At 42.1% G+C, this 16,203-nt stretch overlaps 1 protein-coding gene and 1 long non-coding RNA gene across 12 annotated transcripts in view; one reads left to right on the top strand and one right to left on the bottom strand.

The window, feature by feature from the left end:
* CACNA2D3 (calcium voltage-gated channel auxiliary subunit alpha2delta 3) overlaps nt 1-16,203 on the top strand; it is a 945,794-nt gene that overhangs the window by 643,980 nt on the left and 285,611 nt on the right. For all 11 annotated transcript variants that reach the window (XR_007404330.1, XM_049098270.1, XM_049098267.1 and 8 more), the window contains one exon: nt 12,763-12,841. Coding sequence is in view for 10 of the 11 variants with exons in the window: in XM_049098270.1 (XP_048954227.1) it covers nt 12,763-12,841 (79 nt within the window). In the remaining variant the exon portion in view is untranslated. The remainder of the gene's footprint in view (nt 1-12,762; nt 12,842-16,203) is intronic.
* Nucleotides 1-16,203, bottom strand: part of LOC112665933 (uncharacterized) — a 32,516-nt gene that overhangs the window by 14,838 nt on the left and 1,475 nt on the right. Inside the window, exons 2-3 of the long non-coding RNA XR_003140610.3 lie at nt 5,565-5,854; nt 2,613-2,858 (exon numbers count right to left, since the gene is read on the bottom strand). This is a non-coding gene — a long non-coding RNA (uncharacterized LOC112665933). The remainder of the gene's footprint in view (nt 1-2,612; nt 2,859-5,564; nt 5,855-16,203) is intronic.

The following is a 16,203-nucleotide window of genomic DNA, read 5'->3' as shown; positions in this document are numbered from 1 at the left end:
AATTTGACAATGATGAGGGTCAGCCTGAGGTAGGATTATGGGACAAGGCAGGGACCAGAACAGGGGTTGAGGGTGGCTTTTAATTCCTGTTCTAGATGAAAGCAATGCTCCTTTAGAACTTCTACAAGGTAAGGATGCAAGAAGCTTTCTTTGGGACTGGATAGCAATGGAAAAGCTCAGATAAGAGGCCTGGCTGTTAATCTAGTTAAGAGGTATTAATGGCTTGGACTAAGTGTTGGCAGAGGAGATGAAAATCACAATAATTAAATTTAATAAGAAACTTCCAAAGAAATTCATTTCCCCATCCCATGTCATTAATTAGGAACTTTTAACCCTCAAGTCATTAGAAGTCACCGAGTGCTCTGGAAGAGTGGGCTTCCAGGCTACAGCAGATTCTCTGGCCACTCCCTCCCATGCAGCCTCATGTCCTCAAACGTATTCCTCCAGGAAAAGCCCCAATCTCCCAGAAGGTGATGTTTAAGATGGAAAACTGTAGAATTTCCTTGCTGACATCAGAGCCAGCAGCTTTGACCAATCTTGAGGTTCCCAGGCAGGAGAAACACATTTTGGGAAAAACAAAGAACTCGATACCAGGACACAGTATCTCTCTTTCTCTGCCCTTGATCCCTATGAAATATCCTGACTCCAGAAAAACAACAAACCAGTGAGTAAGTAAAATGTGATGGTGAGGAAACAAAATAAGTTCTAGCTCTTAAGACTAACAACTTCATTCAAGTGTACGTTTTTTGTTCTATCAAAACCCATTGCTCTTCTTGGTTTACATTTTGCTGTTTTGTCCAATGCCTCCCAGGCCACCTTTTTCCACCATCCCCGTGCATCCCATGTTGATTCTTCTGAGTTTGTGGCTTCTCTCCACTGCAGGAAAGCTCCTACAGGACAGAGATGGTCTGTTACCTTGCACAACCTCCCCTTCCTCAGTGTTTCTTGGTCACAATGCCTTTTAACCATACTAACTTTCAGTTGTTTTTCTCTAACATGTAGAACTTTGGTGGGGGGCGGGGGGGGGGGGAGAGAAAATGTGAGAAATGCCTGAGGGTTCATTTCCAGGAGCAAAGAGTTGGAGGAAAGATGAGGAAGACTTCTTTTGGCTTCAAGTATCCCTCCAACCAATGCACAAAGCTAAGAGAAGGACTATCAGGACTTTACAGTTACAAGCAGTTGACAAAATATAACCCTCTTTCATGATAAGAGCACTGAAAAAATTTATGACCTAATAATAGTAGAGCCAATAGTAATAAAAGTAGAGCCAAAAAAACACTCTCTGTTGGAGGTGTTTGAGCCCTCTGCTTGAGGTCGGCCAATGCCAAAAGGGAACCCCGGACAGCTCTAGGGCTTATAGTCTATAAGATTAAAACATAACAATTCTAAATACAACCCCTACTGATTGAATAAAAGAAATAAATTTTCTTCTGGGGTTTCTCAGAAAGAAGACATGTGCCCCCCTGTTCCCCCCTGGAACTTTCACTCACTTTTCTACCCCCAAACAGTGGCTCTCTATAGTGAGTCATAACTATGACTCTCCATAGTAGGGTCTGCAGCTGGGCATGCTCCCATAGTGAGTGTTTGGAGTCTTGGGAGCACTGGAATCCCTGGAGGAGGCAGAGGTCGGGGTACAGGTAATGAGCATGTACTGATTGCCCAAACCCCACAGGTGATTCTGATACACAGCCACCACTCCCACACTCCCCCACCCCCAGAGCTATGTCCCTACCTGTCTGCCTTTTGGAGAATCACAGGTAAAATGGAATGAACTCTGCCCTCAAGGATATCCTTGCAGTCGTCTGATGAGTCCTTGACTTTTCTTACTGACAGTAAGCCCCAGAAGGTGGCAGGTGATTTGACAGCAGAAACTGCTATTTTAGACTAATTCTTAGTGACAGGGAGGATTGGTTGGGAAACTAGAAGTGACAAGAACTGTACTAGCTTAGAATTCACAACAGCTGTTGGTTTTAATGAGTTTGAGAATGATTTGGGCAGAATTCCAAACTCCTAAATCCTCGACCTATAACCTGCACTGTGCTGATTCACTAGGGTGGTCTGCAGAGAGAGTGTTCTATCCAAATGCATGCTACTTCTTACTGTGGGGCTTTGGCCCACATCCCACACGAGGACCACATTTGTGCCCAAGGCCAAGTAAGTCTTGGTCCTGTACCCTCATCTGGGTGGCAAACACAAACTTGAGGGAGCACATTAAGGAAAAAGGAGCTTTCCTCTAACGTCCAGACTGGCAGGCCAAGTCATGTCTTCAAGCTTCACACCTCTGGGCCCTTTCCTGCACATTTTCTCTTTAGGGTCCAGGCAAAATGCCCCACTAGAGATCTCCTCTTAGAAAGGACCCCCCACATATAAATTCGTTCATAGCACAACCCCTCCCCCCTCCCAACCCCTACCATTTTGGTTCTATTTAACCACAGTCTTGTCATACAAGTACTATTATGTTAGCCACAGTGCCTTGTAGGTAAGGAAAATGAGGCTCAGAAAGATCAAGTAACTCACCCCAGGTTGCCTAGCTCAATTGGGGAAGACCCAAATTCTAAAACTGGATGTGTCCAGTTCTCAACCCTGTTTTATATATACTGCATTCTGCTCACCTGTCCACCCAGCCATTCCTGTTATTCATGACCTTTTTCCATCTGTTTAAACTGTCCCAAGTGGGAGAAGGAGACATTTCTCTGAAAGTTGGTTGGTCGTATATGCTGATCTGGGTGGCAAACGTCCCATTACCATTGTGGCATGTCATCTTTTCCCTGCGAGGTAATACCTGAACCAAGCAGTTATTTAAAATACAATTGACTTCTGGCTTTGCATGGCTTCCATTTAGAATTAAGGGACAGCACCTAGGAAAAAAAGAAACATACTATGAAACTGATGATCCACCTGTGCGAGGCAACTAAGACACTATTTTCTGGCTTTTGAAGATGAGATGGTAATAATAAAGACCAGAGCTTTTCACCCCTCCATTTCTTCCTATTTATCACTGAGCTTCAAAGAAATCAAGGGAACTGATCATAGGAGAAAGTGAAATTTCAGCTGGTTGTTAGCAGATCAGTCTGAAAAAAATAAGAAAGCATTTAAAATGAAGTTGGTAATGAAGGAAAGAGCTCTAACACTAATAAGTTCACAAGTGTCCCATGCTGACTTATTTTGACTTATAAAATTTGTGAAAACAAGTGAAGAGAAAGTGGGTGACTGATAATCTCTGAGAATCTACTACATCCTGGGCACTGAGTTGGGTACTGGTGCCTCATTCTTCCCCCACAATATCTGCATTTCTGTTTAGTGGGAGAAATAAATGTAATTCAAGAAAATAAACAAGTCATTAAGATAATTACAAAATGTACCAAGTATCATGAAGGAGACAAATGTGATGAGAGGGAGTTAGATACTGAAAGTGGGAGAGTGAAGAACATTCCAGCCAGTGGCACAAGTGGATGCAAAGACCCTAAAGACAGAATGAGTTTGTCATGTTTCTGGATCTTCTGGGCATCTTAGCTGTGATCAAGGTTTGGGAATATATTCCAAGCACAATGGGAAGACATCACAGGGTTCTAAGCTAGGGAGTGACATGATCCCAAGATGTTTCACGAGCATGACTATCAACATGCCAGTTTGTAGAATAATTAGTTTCTCTTTTACATAAGTAGACTTTCTGATCTGTTCTGCTAAATTTAACGGCTTTATCCACATGAATCTGTGTTTTTGTGCATGGTGTTTAATCTGTAAGCTTTTTTGGAATAAGGGGCATACCTGTGAATGAGTCACTGTCACCACTTATCTCTCCAGGTCTGAGAGAGCAAGGGAAGCAGGGAAGGACCTCCTAGCCATACAGATGTGTAGTCCACATGGTGGTTAGCAGTCTGAATCTTGGCAATGAATTTAAGAGCCCTCATATCAGCAGAAGGGGGTTTTTATGGTATTGTTAGTCAACATGTATTTGAGTGCTAGCTCTATGCCAAGCATTGCACTGGATTCTATAGATTCAGAAATGAATGAGGCAGAGGTCCTGTCCATTTGTCCATTCCATCTCTGTTCCTTTAGATGTGGTCATTCAAAGGCTCCATGATGTGATGTGCCAACTCAAGGTTTGTAATGGTGCCTCTTCTGTCTCAGGGCTCCTGGTGTGTCCACCTTGTTCCTACATATTGAGCAGTCATTCTTGATGTGAAGTCTGGATGTAGTCATGAATGGCCAACATCTGGGACTCACCAGTCATTGGAGAATGGGCATATAAATGAACAAATGAACTTCTTTCTCAGTTTGGCAATCACATAAGATGAAGGGCCCATTATTATTGTCCAAAGAATACAATTTGCTTTTGAGGAATTTAGAGTGCAGAATATAAAATATCAAACAGAGGTTCTTAACCTGAGATCCAGAGGTGCCTAGGGAATCTGGGTCTTTGGTGGAGGAGATACCCCAAATCTCATCAATCTTACATGAAATTGTGAATGTACAGGCTTGGGCATTTTTTGTAGGGGTAAAGTCCACAGCTTTGCCAAAGTCTCAATGGATCTTACAACTCTGCCAAGGTTAATAGAAGTTGTCATCACTGTAATTCTAGTGTTAGGGATTGTCAATCCCATTATCCTTGGTAATGGCAGATAGCAGTGATGACTCCTCAAAACTCTCTCCTAGGAAGAATCCTCTTCTTCACCCACAACAGACAATTTCCTCTTTAATCAGACTTCTGGGCAGGGTGGAGGGGGTATCTGGGATAGGAGATTTGGCTTTCCTCAGTTCACTTTGTTTAGTTTTACTACAGCAAATTGTCTCCAATACACTCGGATGCAACTCTCTGACTAGAATTCACTGCTTCTGACCTGTCCTTGCATCCATTATCTGGCTTGCTATTGATCACAGGGAGTGGGTGGATGGTCCACATGTTACCCACCCTCAAGGAAAGTACAGTCTGAGGGTTTAACTAACTTGCTCAAGGTCGCCAAGTCAGTAAATGTGCAGTTGGACTGACCTGGAACCCAGGTCTCCTGATTCCCAGCTGTTTTAAGGGTACTCAGTATTTACTTGAGTCAGATATGGTAAGGCACACAGACCTAGAAATGCTTGATGTGAAGGAAATTGAGTATACTCGTAGTCCCCTAGAAACCAGAAGCATGCCATACCACATGGAGCTGCTTCAAGGGGAAGCCCCAAGGCAAGGTGAGTGGGCAAAGAAAGAGAGGGAGAGGAAACTAGATGGTGAAGCCTTCTTGTGGTTGCCAAGGGGAGAAAGAGAGAAAGTAGGGTAAGCAGGTTTAGGACTGAGTAATCTCTGTGGGCTTTGGGACACAGGACTTATCCCTAGTTGTCTAGTACGGACCAGAGAGTGATTAGGGCAGGTGGATCCAGAGTGTGAATAGCTGATAAAAAGAAGAGGCCTGGATTGGTTTATTTGCATTCAGAGGTGCACTTGTGGGCAAGTCGTTTGTTACCTGCAGGAATTAGCTAGCCCTGGGAGGGGTAGTTCCTCCAAGGCAGGAAGGCCCCAGGTATCGGAGCATCAGAAATAGAGAACATAAAAAGACACAGTGAAACACTGGCTTTACCTCCTGAATGAAGTCCTTAGGGCTGGATAGTCTAGTGAATTGTGTCACCAACTTTGAGGATGTTTGTAGCTTGACTTCTTACTGCTCTGTGAAGCAGCGTGTCATATCCTGTGTTCTGTGCTAACCCAGTTCGCCGTCTCTGGATGACTCAGAGACACCTTCTCCTTTACCTTGACACAACACATGGCCCCAGAACTGGACTTGCATCTTCCTGCTCAGAAGATCACAAATGGCATTTTTTTTTTAATTGGGATGTTTTCAATACCACACATGAGGTATCAGGCACTGTGCTTGAGAGGAAAGAGATTATATAGACTCTTAGAGCATCCCCCAAATGACAGCACATTTATCATAATGATCTATGATATTCATTTGTTGAAATTTTATTACTTTTGTAATCTAATTCAATTTGTCCCATCTTACTGCTGCTCAGGGCAGTGTTACCTTATATGCATTTCTCATCCTTTGGATAAGGATGTTTCATCTTTTATTATGAGCATGATGGCTTCTAGATTAAAGCAGCCTGCTCAGTATAACTGTTTCCATTGGCATCAACCTTCTCTGGCGCTACCTCTACTCTTGCAGTGTTTTTGTGAAGACATTATTGGTGGTGATTTATGAAGCATTTGGGGAATAATCAAGTTCTAGTCCTCAGCTTCTGCTTAGAGTTTAAATATTTTATTCAGAGGTGCTTCTCTAAAGCACAATTCATTGAAATGAGCAAATAAGAGAAGTAGGTTAGGAGTATCTTTTGTGAAGATACAGATTAAGAACATATTCAGTAATAGTAAATTGGCCTTGAAGGCCTAAAGACATCAGGAAACTTCTTTCTAAAGCCGAAGTTGTGCACCATTTTTGAGAAATCCTGGAGGTGTTTTAGGGGATAATTGAGTTGGGCAGTGACCCTAAAGGGCCATGGGCAGGTGGAGTATGTGAAGGTGAGTTCACATGCTTATTTGCAGAGGCTGCCACTTAGGTGAATTAAAATTTGGAACCTGTAGATATGGGCACTCAGAGGTACTGGACAATTTTTTTTGCAAATGGCATTTATACATAAAATCCATATAAATTACATGTTTTATAAGGTAGAAGTGCTAGATTTATAGTTAAATGTTACTTTAAAATGAAAGATTGTCTTCTTTTTTTAATAAATGTAAAAAATATGTATTTGGAGGCTTTTAAATATGCTGTTCTCAGTCCTTTCCTCTGTATGTGGGAGCATGAGTGGGGTTATTATAATTTCAAGGAGCACCTTTTGGTGTGAAAACTCAGCTCTAGCTATGGACATGTGAGTATAGACCTGCCCTTTTTGGGGGAAAAAGGAAGTGCAGTTGGCTTATGCTTGGTTGCCCAGTCTGGTTGGTGTCTGATGTTCCTGACTTGTTGGATTGACACAAACTTTAAAAAAAAAAAAAAAAAAAAAAAGATCCTCTTGATCCATTTTCTCTCTCTCTCTCTCTCTCTTTTAGACCACATACAGATTGTAAACTCCTGGAAGTTTAGCCTCAATCCTTAGCAATCTATAGAAACCCATTTGTTTGAAATGGCTCCACTGATTTCTTAATTCCTGGTTCCACTTATCTTTACTCAAGACTTATCATCTTGTCAGTGTTTCTTTAAAAGTGTTGACATCAGTCTACCTCTGTCAGACCCATCATGGGTACTTTTTAAAAATGTAGATCTGTGGACTACTTAGTTGAAATCTCTGGAGGATGGGTGTTGGGGCAATGTGTGAGTCAAGGTCCGGGGATTCTGATGTCCAGCGAAGTCCAAGACCTCTCCCCACCCTGGCCAGAGCCACGCTCACTTCTTACCTGGAACACTTCAGTGGCCTCCTGCTTTAGTGTCTGCTTCTACCCTGTTCCCCTATATCTGTAGTTCTCAAACTTGGGTGCACATTGGAACCAAGGGAGATTAAAAGACCCTCTGCTCCAGAAGATCTGATTTATTTACACTTGGATGAGACTTGAGCATTCAGAATTGTAAGAGCATCACAGGAAAATCAAATGTGCAGCCAAGTTGAGCATGACTTGTTCTCTAGATTGTAGACAGATTTGCCCTTTTACAAGATTGTGTGTAGCTCATGTCAGGCTTCTATGCAGTTTCTTCTGTGGTTCTGTTCTCTGACAGTGGTTGCAAGGGCCCTATTTTCTGTCCATATTCATTCTCTACAACTTGTCCTAATTGACTCCACTCCATTTCCACTGGTTTCTTCAATATCCCTTGAGCATGCCTATCTCAACGATTTTGTACCACTTCTATTCCCTTCACCTGAAACATTCTTCCCCCAGCAGCCATGTGTCTTGTTCCCCCTTCCCCACCCTGTTTTGTCCAGATCCCCTTATCACATGTTACCTTACCAGGGAGGGCTTCCCTTCCTCTCTTCCTAAAATAGCACCTTTTGTCACTATCTATTTCCTTACTCTGCTTATTTTCTTCATAAGCACTAAATCAAACAAACAAATATTAGATACGAATTTGCTATTAATTATCTGTTTCACTCTCATGAAAATGTAAACTCCCTGAAGACAGACAGACTGTTTTTGCTTACCCATTTTATCCCCAACACCGAGAATGGTCCCTGGTTCATAGTAGGTATTCAGAAGCTACTTGCGACAGAGGGATGATGACCTGCTACTGTTGGACTATCTCAAAAGCCTGATCATTGGTGATAGCCCATTTGTTACCAAAAGGACGTGGGGGGGGGGTGGCTGGCAGCCTGTTTTCTGGCTGTGCAGTGTGTCCATGATAGCTCTACCAGAATGTACTCTTCTTCCTCTATTTTAATGACTTTAGAAATAAGAGATTTGGTTCATTACTACCTATATTCACCCAAGTTAAGAGGAATGGCACCCCTGAAATTTCTGGTAGGAATTGGATCTACATGAGTCAGAGCATAATTTGTTTTTTGGAAAAACTGGATTGATTTTTTTTGTTTGTTTCACTTGGGAAATTTTATACTAAGCAGATTAAATTAAATGACTTTGAACTTTGAAATGTCCACATTCTAACATTTTATGAAGCTTAATTGGGTTTATAGAACATTTAAAGACCATACAAACTTGAATCGGAGACCAAAATGAACTAATAGGTTTATGAAGGCTTTTTCCCCCTGCCTTTATGCTGCATTAACGAAAGTGGTGCCTTCATGCCAGATGATGAGTGTCAAGGCCTGACTTTCTGAAGAGCTTTGGTGTGTCCTGATCCCGCTGTGGTCTGAACTGTGCCATGGCTCTGTCCCTTGATATTTCGTGCTATGAACTTGGCTTTCAGAACCACCTCTGATCTGAAAAGTAGTTAGGCTCGAGGCAAATTTGTGACTATTTCTCTAATGGTGCTTCTTGGGGAAGAAATCCCTGATTGTTGGAAATAAAATCTCTCAGGTTACAGAATCTGCTGATAGAAATGAGGAACAATTTGGTTATGTTACTCCTAGAGGTTTTGCACTCAGTTAACTGAGCAGTAGAGTACGGCAGCCCACCCTAGAAGATGTAGAGCTGGGTTGTAATGTCGTAATTTTCATATTAAATTTTCACTGCTACATTGATTCTTCCCAGATCCTTATAGAATGGTTGAGGAAACTATAGTGTAATTACTTTATTCTCATTTAAAATGATCTTTATTTTTTTAAAAAAGTATTATTTATTTATTTATTTATTTGAGAGAGGGAGAGAGAGAGAGAGAGAATGAGCAGGGGGGAAGGGCAGAGGGAGAAACAGGCTCTCTGCTTAGCAGGCATGTGGGGCTCGATCCCAGGACCCTGGGATCATGACCTGAGCCTAAGGCAAACACAACCCACTGAACCACCCAGGAGCCCCTAAAATGATCTTTAATTCTTAAAGCAATACTTGTTCACTTGTAAAAACATTCAAGTGATGTAGACATTTGTGAAGTAAAAAGTATAAATCCCTTTTAAGATATATAGGGTTCTATGCTATCCAATATCCTACAACTTGCTTCTTTTCCCCTTACCGATTTGTAATAGATGCCTTTTTGCATGAGTACATAGCTGCATGATAGTCCACTCCATGAATACACTATAACATTTTTAAGCAATCAGCTATCAAGAGACACTTAAGCTCTAACAGTTTTTGACTATTACAAATAATGAAGATGAACATTCTTGTACTTTTATCATTTTTGTGTATTTGTGAAAATGTACAAAATGAAACTATAGGGTTTTAAGAAGATGTGCAACTCAATAGTTTTTCCATATATCTACCACTTCGTGTCATCTCTAATACCTGCTTGGCCCCTACAGGCATTTTATTTGTTATCTTGGCTCTAAGATAAATGCCTAGAGGTAGAATTACTGGGCCTGAAAAAAATTACAACTATAAAATGCTATGGATATTGTTAAATTGCTTTCCAAAATATTTATTTTGGAGTAAAATCCCTTCTCTTTTGTTGCCAGTTGAAAGGCATCATTGTGAGAAATCCAAGGCGTGAACCTAGTATCATTTGATTATGTTTATTTTATAGGCAGAGATGTGACAAGTCATTTCCCTGCCATTTCTACTTAGATAAGGAGGGCAGTCCACAGGGAGCCAAGGCCGCCACATAAATGGAAATACTGAACGTGATTCTGATTTTCTTTCATAAGCAATGAAATAAAATACAAACCAACAAAATAAATATAATGCCTGTAAATCCCTTATCATGTACCTGACCCAAGGGATGGTGCTAACTGTAGGAGCCAGGGCAGTGGTGTAGGAGCATGGTGGGGGTTTGGGGGCTGAGATGCTGGTTTCCATTATTGTAGTTATTGTTAGCACAATTATACTTGAGCAATCATGTCTGGTCTGAAGTTTGGCACAATCCTACTGGTTTTCCAAATGGGTTGCCATCTTTTTAAGTGAGGAATTATAGAAGTTTTGCCAGTGATTCACAGCATTGTCCTGGAGTTTTAACTATGCTGCTGAGAGAGAACTCCGTTTATTCTGAGGTTCTTCATCTGGAAGGCAGAGGAGGTTCGGTATGTTTAGGTATCTTTACTTGAAAACAACTGGGCTGCTCTCTGCCAGACCCTTTCCTCTTTGCCTACAAAGGTAGACTCCTAGCTTCATTTCTGAAGAGCTATCTCTGAAACTTTGTTTTGTTAAGAGCCAGTTGGGATGCAAGTTTTTATTGGTCTTGTGTTTTCCCTTTAAATAGCCTAAATTTGAAGTGTGAGGTGAAGAATTATTTAAAAAGCATGAGTCTGAGTCTCAAAAGATGGGATTCCAGAGCTGGCTCCTATGGATGCTGGCTCTGGGCCATGGGGCTGATTGGGGTTTTCTAAATGGACAGACCCTGCATCTTCAAGACTTTGAGAGGAGGGAGGACCCAGTGTTATCTTGAGGTCTCTGAAGACCTTCCCATTGAATCAGGACTTGAAATTAAAGCAAATCATTTTACTTAACTGAACCTCAGTTTCTCCCTAAATCAGACATCTTTAGCTAAATACCAACAGTGCCCTGGCAGGAAAAGTGAACAGGGAAGTGACTTTTTAATAGGGGGGAAGGTCAATGACAACTACCTTTGGGCATATAAGGCTGACTCTTCTCTTGTTTTCCCTAAAAGAAGCCAGAATCTCCCAATCATAAACAAACAAACATAAATAAACAAACAAACAAACAAACAAATAATCCTTTCTCAATGTGACTCCATTGAGAATAGTGTGGAAAAGAGTAAGGGGAATGAAGTGAGGCAAAACTCTCTCTGCCTGCTCAGCCACCTGGGAAGCCCCCTTGTAGGAGCTGTGATGGATAGAATGACTGTCTTGGTGCACACAAGCATGGGCAGGCTGAGGCTCCAAAGTGAGAATGTGCATTTTAATATTTCTGCAAACTTGCCTTTGAGCTATAATGCCCAGGTAAGAGAATATTTATGATCAAAACAAAATCTGGGGACAGGGGACACCTGGCTGGCTCGCTCAGTTGGTAGAGCATGTGACTCTTGATCTTGGGGCTATGTGTTCAACCCCCAGGTTGGGCATGGAGCCTATTTTAGAAAATAGAAACTAATGAACTAATTAATTAATTAAAGCAAGATCTGTATTTCTGTACTCTGGAGCATTCGTATCTTTTTATCCTTTCATGTATTGAGTTTTCACGTTCTAAGTACTGTGCTCCATCAGGACACAACCAGGGAAAAAGAGACACAGCCCTTCCTTCCTTGTATCAGGTGGACAGTCTACTGGAGATCAATCTCACAAGTGTAACCATGTGAGATACTAGTTAGCTATAACTATAATAAAAGTGCTGAAGGACCAGTAGGGGTGCCTGACCAGGCTTGATGAGCTGAAGGGACATCAGCTGGTAAAAAGCCTTTCGTGCCACATATCCAGCATCTTCATCTGATGGCATGTCTTCTTTTAACTTGGCCACAGAGTGGTAGTCATAGGACTATGCCTGGCCTGCCAGAAGAGTTTTGTTTGGACCGTGTATTGTTGAATCCACATACTGTTTTAAATTTGAATTCAAGAGTCGTAACCCTTTTAGTCCCCTATCTTTCTTCCATCTAACCTTCAAGTACTACTTTGGGAGATGGGTTGTGCTCTATTTCAAAGAATTCAGGCCTCCTGAGAGAGAGTTGAAAAAGCAGTCCAAAATGGGAGAGTCAGGGCTTTACATGTGTTCTCGGCTCTTCGGAAGCCAAAAGCTTAGGAAGGCTAGAAAGAGCCCTTCTTGGTCTCCTGGCTACCGGCCGTGCCTCTGGTCCCAGTTAATTACCTATTAAAATCACGCCAGACACCACAGATGGTAAGAGTGTATGTAGCCTGTCCTCACCATTGGGGGGAAATGTTGAGGGTCTTTTGGTGGCGTTCATATGCTCAAGAAGAGCACACTCTGTGTTTCCTGTGTGGATTAGGAAAATGGTGCGGATTTGGTCCAGACCTAGAGGATCCTTGTCCATATGTGGGCAGCAAATCCAGGCCCGTGAGGCTGCTCGTTTCCCATTTCGAGTTGTTCTCCTCTGTCGTGAGTTGCACACCGAAAAACAACTACCACCAGTGCCATATGGTTTAAAAGATCAAAGGCTCCAGTTTTGAATATATTTCTAGCTGACTGTACTTCAAATGTCTTAAATATGTTCCTACAGATGGGAAGCCTGGGGCATTAAAGAGGTAAACCACATGTGCGGGAGCCATGCATGTGGTCTGGGCAGCATGGTGAAAGGTGCATATCCCTGATGCCTGTGCTCCTCTTCCTCTCAGGTCCGCATCTTCACCTACCTCATTGGACGAGAGGCTGCTTTTGCAGACAATCTCAAGTGGATGGCTTGTGCCAACAAAGGTAAGTTCCCTGCCATCTTGTACTCAACTCACAAGTAACTTCTCCTAGGATGCGCGCAAGTTGGGATAGTTAAGAGAAAGTAGAAAGTTCTAAGAGAAGGCTGTGATTTCTAGGGTAAGATTTGGGTGTTTCTAAATGGTTTTTTGATAGACTTGTAACAATTCCCAAATGTGTTTGCAAATTTTGAGGACATAGTCAAATGGAATGGTTGAACCTCTGTGCTCTGCTGCATAGTAGCTGGGTGAGCTTGGGAATATTACTATGGCAGAGCAATTTACTGTGCATCAGATATCCAAGCACTCACTCCCCATTCCCAGTCCCCTTGTAGTTAGGTGGAACTTCAAGACTGGTTCTGGCCAATAGGCTGTAAGCAAAACCAACCTGGGTCATTTCTGGGCTAAAGCGTTCTGGAGCTGGTATGATAGTGTCCATTCTCTGTTCTCCTACCCTTGTGAACTCTGAAACTCCATGTTCCAGATGGAATAGTCATGAAACAATTTCATCAGCCTGGCTCCCTGAGGGATCATCAGGGACTGATGCCCTTCTACTCCCCCTGTCCCCTGCCAGCCCACACTGAATATGTATCTAATCAATAACCCTTTGTGTTGGGACACCTGGGAGGCTCAGTGGTTGAGCATCTGCCTTTGGCTCAGGGCATGATCCTGGAGTCCCGGGATGGAGTCCCACATCGGGCTTCCTGCATGGAGACCGCTTCTCCCTCTGTCTGTGTCTCTGCTTCTCTCTCTGTGTCTCTCGTGAATAAATAAATAAATAATATGTAAAAAAAAATCCTTTGTGTTAAGCCACTGAGATTTCCAGTTTGATATGTTCCTATAGCATAATGTAGCCTACTTAACTGATTAAATTCACTAACTTTAAGCTGCCTAGGTGTTCTAATCTTCAAAATCAGGATGTCGGTAATAGTTCTTCCTTTGATTCCTACTAAATATAAAGATTAATGAAACAGTGTATATTAGGTGCCTGGTTCAGTGCTGGGACATGGTAAGTATTCAATAATTTTGTCTTTCCTATGTTCTGAAGTCTATTGATTAATCATCCCCTGTCGTGTGTCTGAAATGATGCTTTGGGGAAGCTAGAGGGAGGGAAGAAACAGGGCCTTCTAGTTTATTAAGGGCTTCCTTTCATGTTACACACAACCAAGAAGGCAAAGCATAGGAGGCAAATAGGTGGTAGAGTTCAGACTCCTAGAGACTTAACCTAGACTCGAGTTCAAATCCAGCCTCCACCATCCACAACTCATGTACAAGTTACCAAACCCATCTGGGTCTGAGTTGTGTCACCTATAGAACAATGGTAGTGATGACACCTGCCCCACCTGAAATGAGGTTGTGTAGGTAAAACTGGTAGCATGGTGCCTGGCACATAAATGCTCAATATTATTTCCTGGTGCCATTTTGGTCTGTAGGCATGTCTTATTTCCCCTCAGAGGCTACATGCTCCATGACAGCAGCCTTTAGCTCTGATTTCATCATGTGTACTCAGGGAGAGCCTGAACCTCCTATCCTGCTCAGAGTGAATACACCTTTCATGTTTGAAAAATGAGTAAATTGGCTATAAATACTTATAAAGAAAGACATATCCTATCACACGGTAAACTGGTCTTGATGGATTTAGGTGTTTTGTTTTGTTTTGTTTTTTAATATTGTCTCCTAAGCCATCCTTTATTTTAAAAAGTTCCAACGTTGGTGCCTTAGTGGAGGAAAGAGGATTCCATGAAGAGTTTGCATATCCCAGTTCTTAAGACAAAGTTATTTTAGTTGCAAGCAACCAAAGTTGTTCTCCGAAATTAAAAAGAGGAGTGTTTTGGAGAGGAAAGGGGGTGACTCAGAACCCAGTGGGAAGGGAAACTCATGTCCCAAGAGGGGCCAGGGAGCTGTGTTTCCATTCCTTTCCTCCTTGGTTTCTGTCTATGCTCCTTGGCATTCTTCCTCCCTGTAGACAGACCTCCCCTGCTATGGTGTGGACACATCTCAAAATGACCACCCCATGCCATGCACACTCATCTGTCCACACAGCACATTGTGAACAAGACAGGATATTAAGAAGAAGAGTTTATATCTTCTCCACTTGAGACTGATCGGCACCTTAAATTCTGATTTCAAGTCCCTTCCTTCCTCCCTCCAGAAAAGATTATGACCCTCAGCTTGGGCCAGGTCTCCCCACTGCTGAATTGGGTGTGGGCAGAGGTAAGCCCATGGAGAAAAGTATGTACGTTCTGTGGGGTCTCAGCACGATGGCTGGATGGGTGTGGGAAGTGAGTCGGGAAAAGGTGTGTGGCCAAGTAAATAACCTTTGCTCACCTTTCCCTTTGTTCAACATTGTCTTGAATTATCTGCTTCTACTTGGAACAGTCTTTTAAGCCAATGTCAATTCCCTCATCTACAAAGTAGGGAATTGCATGGGAGGTTTCAACATTTCCTTGAAGTGCTAACATAACACATTTTATAATTATTTTAGTTGATTGGCTGGCTTGCCTCACTAAAAGTCATCAGCAATTCTGATGGTCTCAGAATAATGCATCTGGCTTCACTTCAGGGAGAAGTATAGGAGAAACATAGGCATGAAGTTATGGAGGCTGAGTGAATCCCAGATTTCCTCTGAGTGAAGAGGCTATTGTTGAAATAATTTTTGGAACTTTGTTGACATTTGAAAACCTTGAGCGAGCTACACTTTTTCCCCATTTTTTCCTTTATTTTGTGGTCTTGAAAAGAAAGAGTTCCTTTCCATTTTCAAATTTTTAAAAATGTTGCTGTTATTCCTGCCACATCAGATTGCAATTCTTCCCATCAGCTAGTATGCCTTTAGTCATGGGTTCTTGTTTTTACCACTGTCTGTGTCCAGCTGATGAAAATTACTCAAATTGAAGTCTTGTCTTAATCAACTAATATTACACCATAATTTAGTTTTAGTCATTGTTTATAAGAATCTTTGAAGCATCCTTTTGAAGACAATTTAGTCAACTCAGAGTATTCCAGGGCCTGGCTATAGAATGTAGCCCTTTCGATTTAGAAGTTCTGAGTATAGCAACTTGGAAAACCCAAGGAGGTAATAGTAGCTGCTTAGCTGGCCAGGCCATTGGATTCCACAGTGATCCTCCTTCTCTTCCTGTACAAATCGGTCGTTGCCTTCACTGCCAAAGCAAGTCTCTCTCAAGAGTTCTGCCTTCCTCACTCTGCTACTTTTCTAAAGGGCCTTGAGAATAAAATGTCATTGTTTGCCACTCTTCAAAGTAACAGTTGCCATCAAAATGTTAGGTTCCAGTCATCTGTGCCCATATAAACATTGGCTTCACGTTGCGTCAGTTATGGGGTTTTTGACCACGTAACATCGGTGAACAAGTA

This window comes from Canis lupus, chromosome 20, assembly GCF_003254725.2.
Source record: "Canis lupus dingo isolate Sandy chromosome 20, ASM325472v2, whole genome shotgun sequence".
Taxonomy (NCBI): Eukaryota; Metazoa; Chordata; class Mammalia; order Carnivora; family Canidae; genus Canis; species Canis lupus.
Note: the sequence above shows the minus strand (reverse complement) of the source record. Positions and strands in the feature narration are given on the sequence as shown.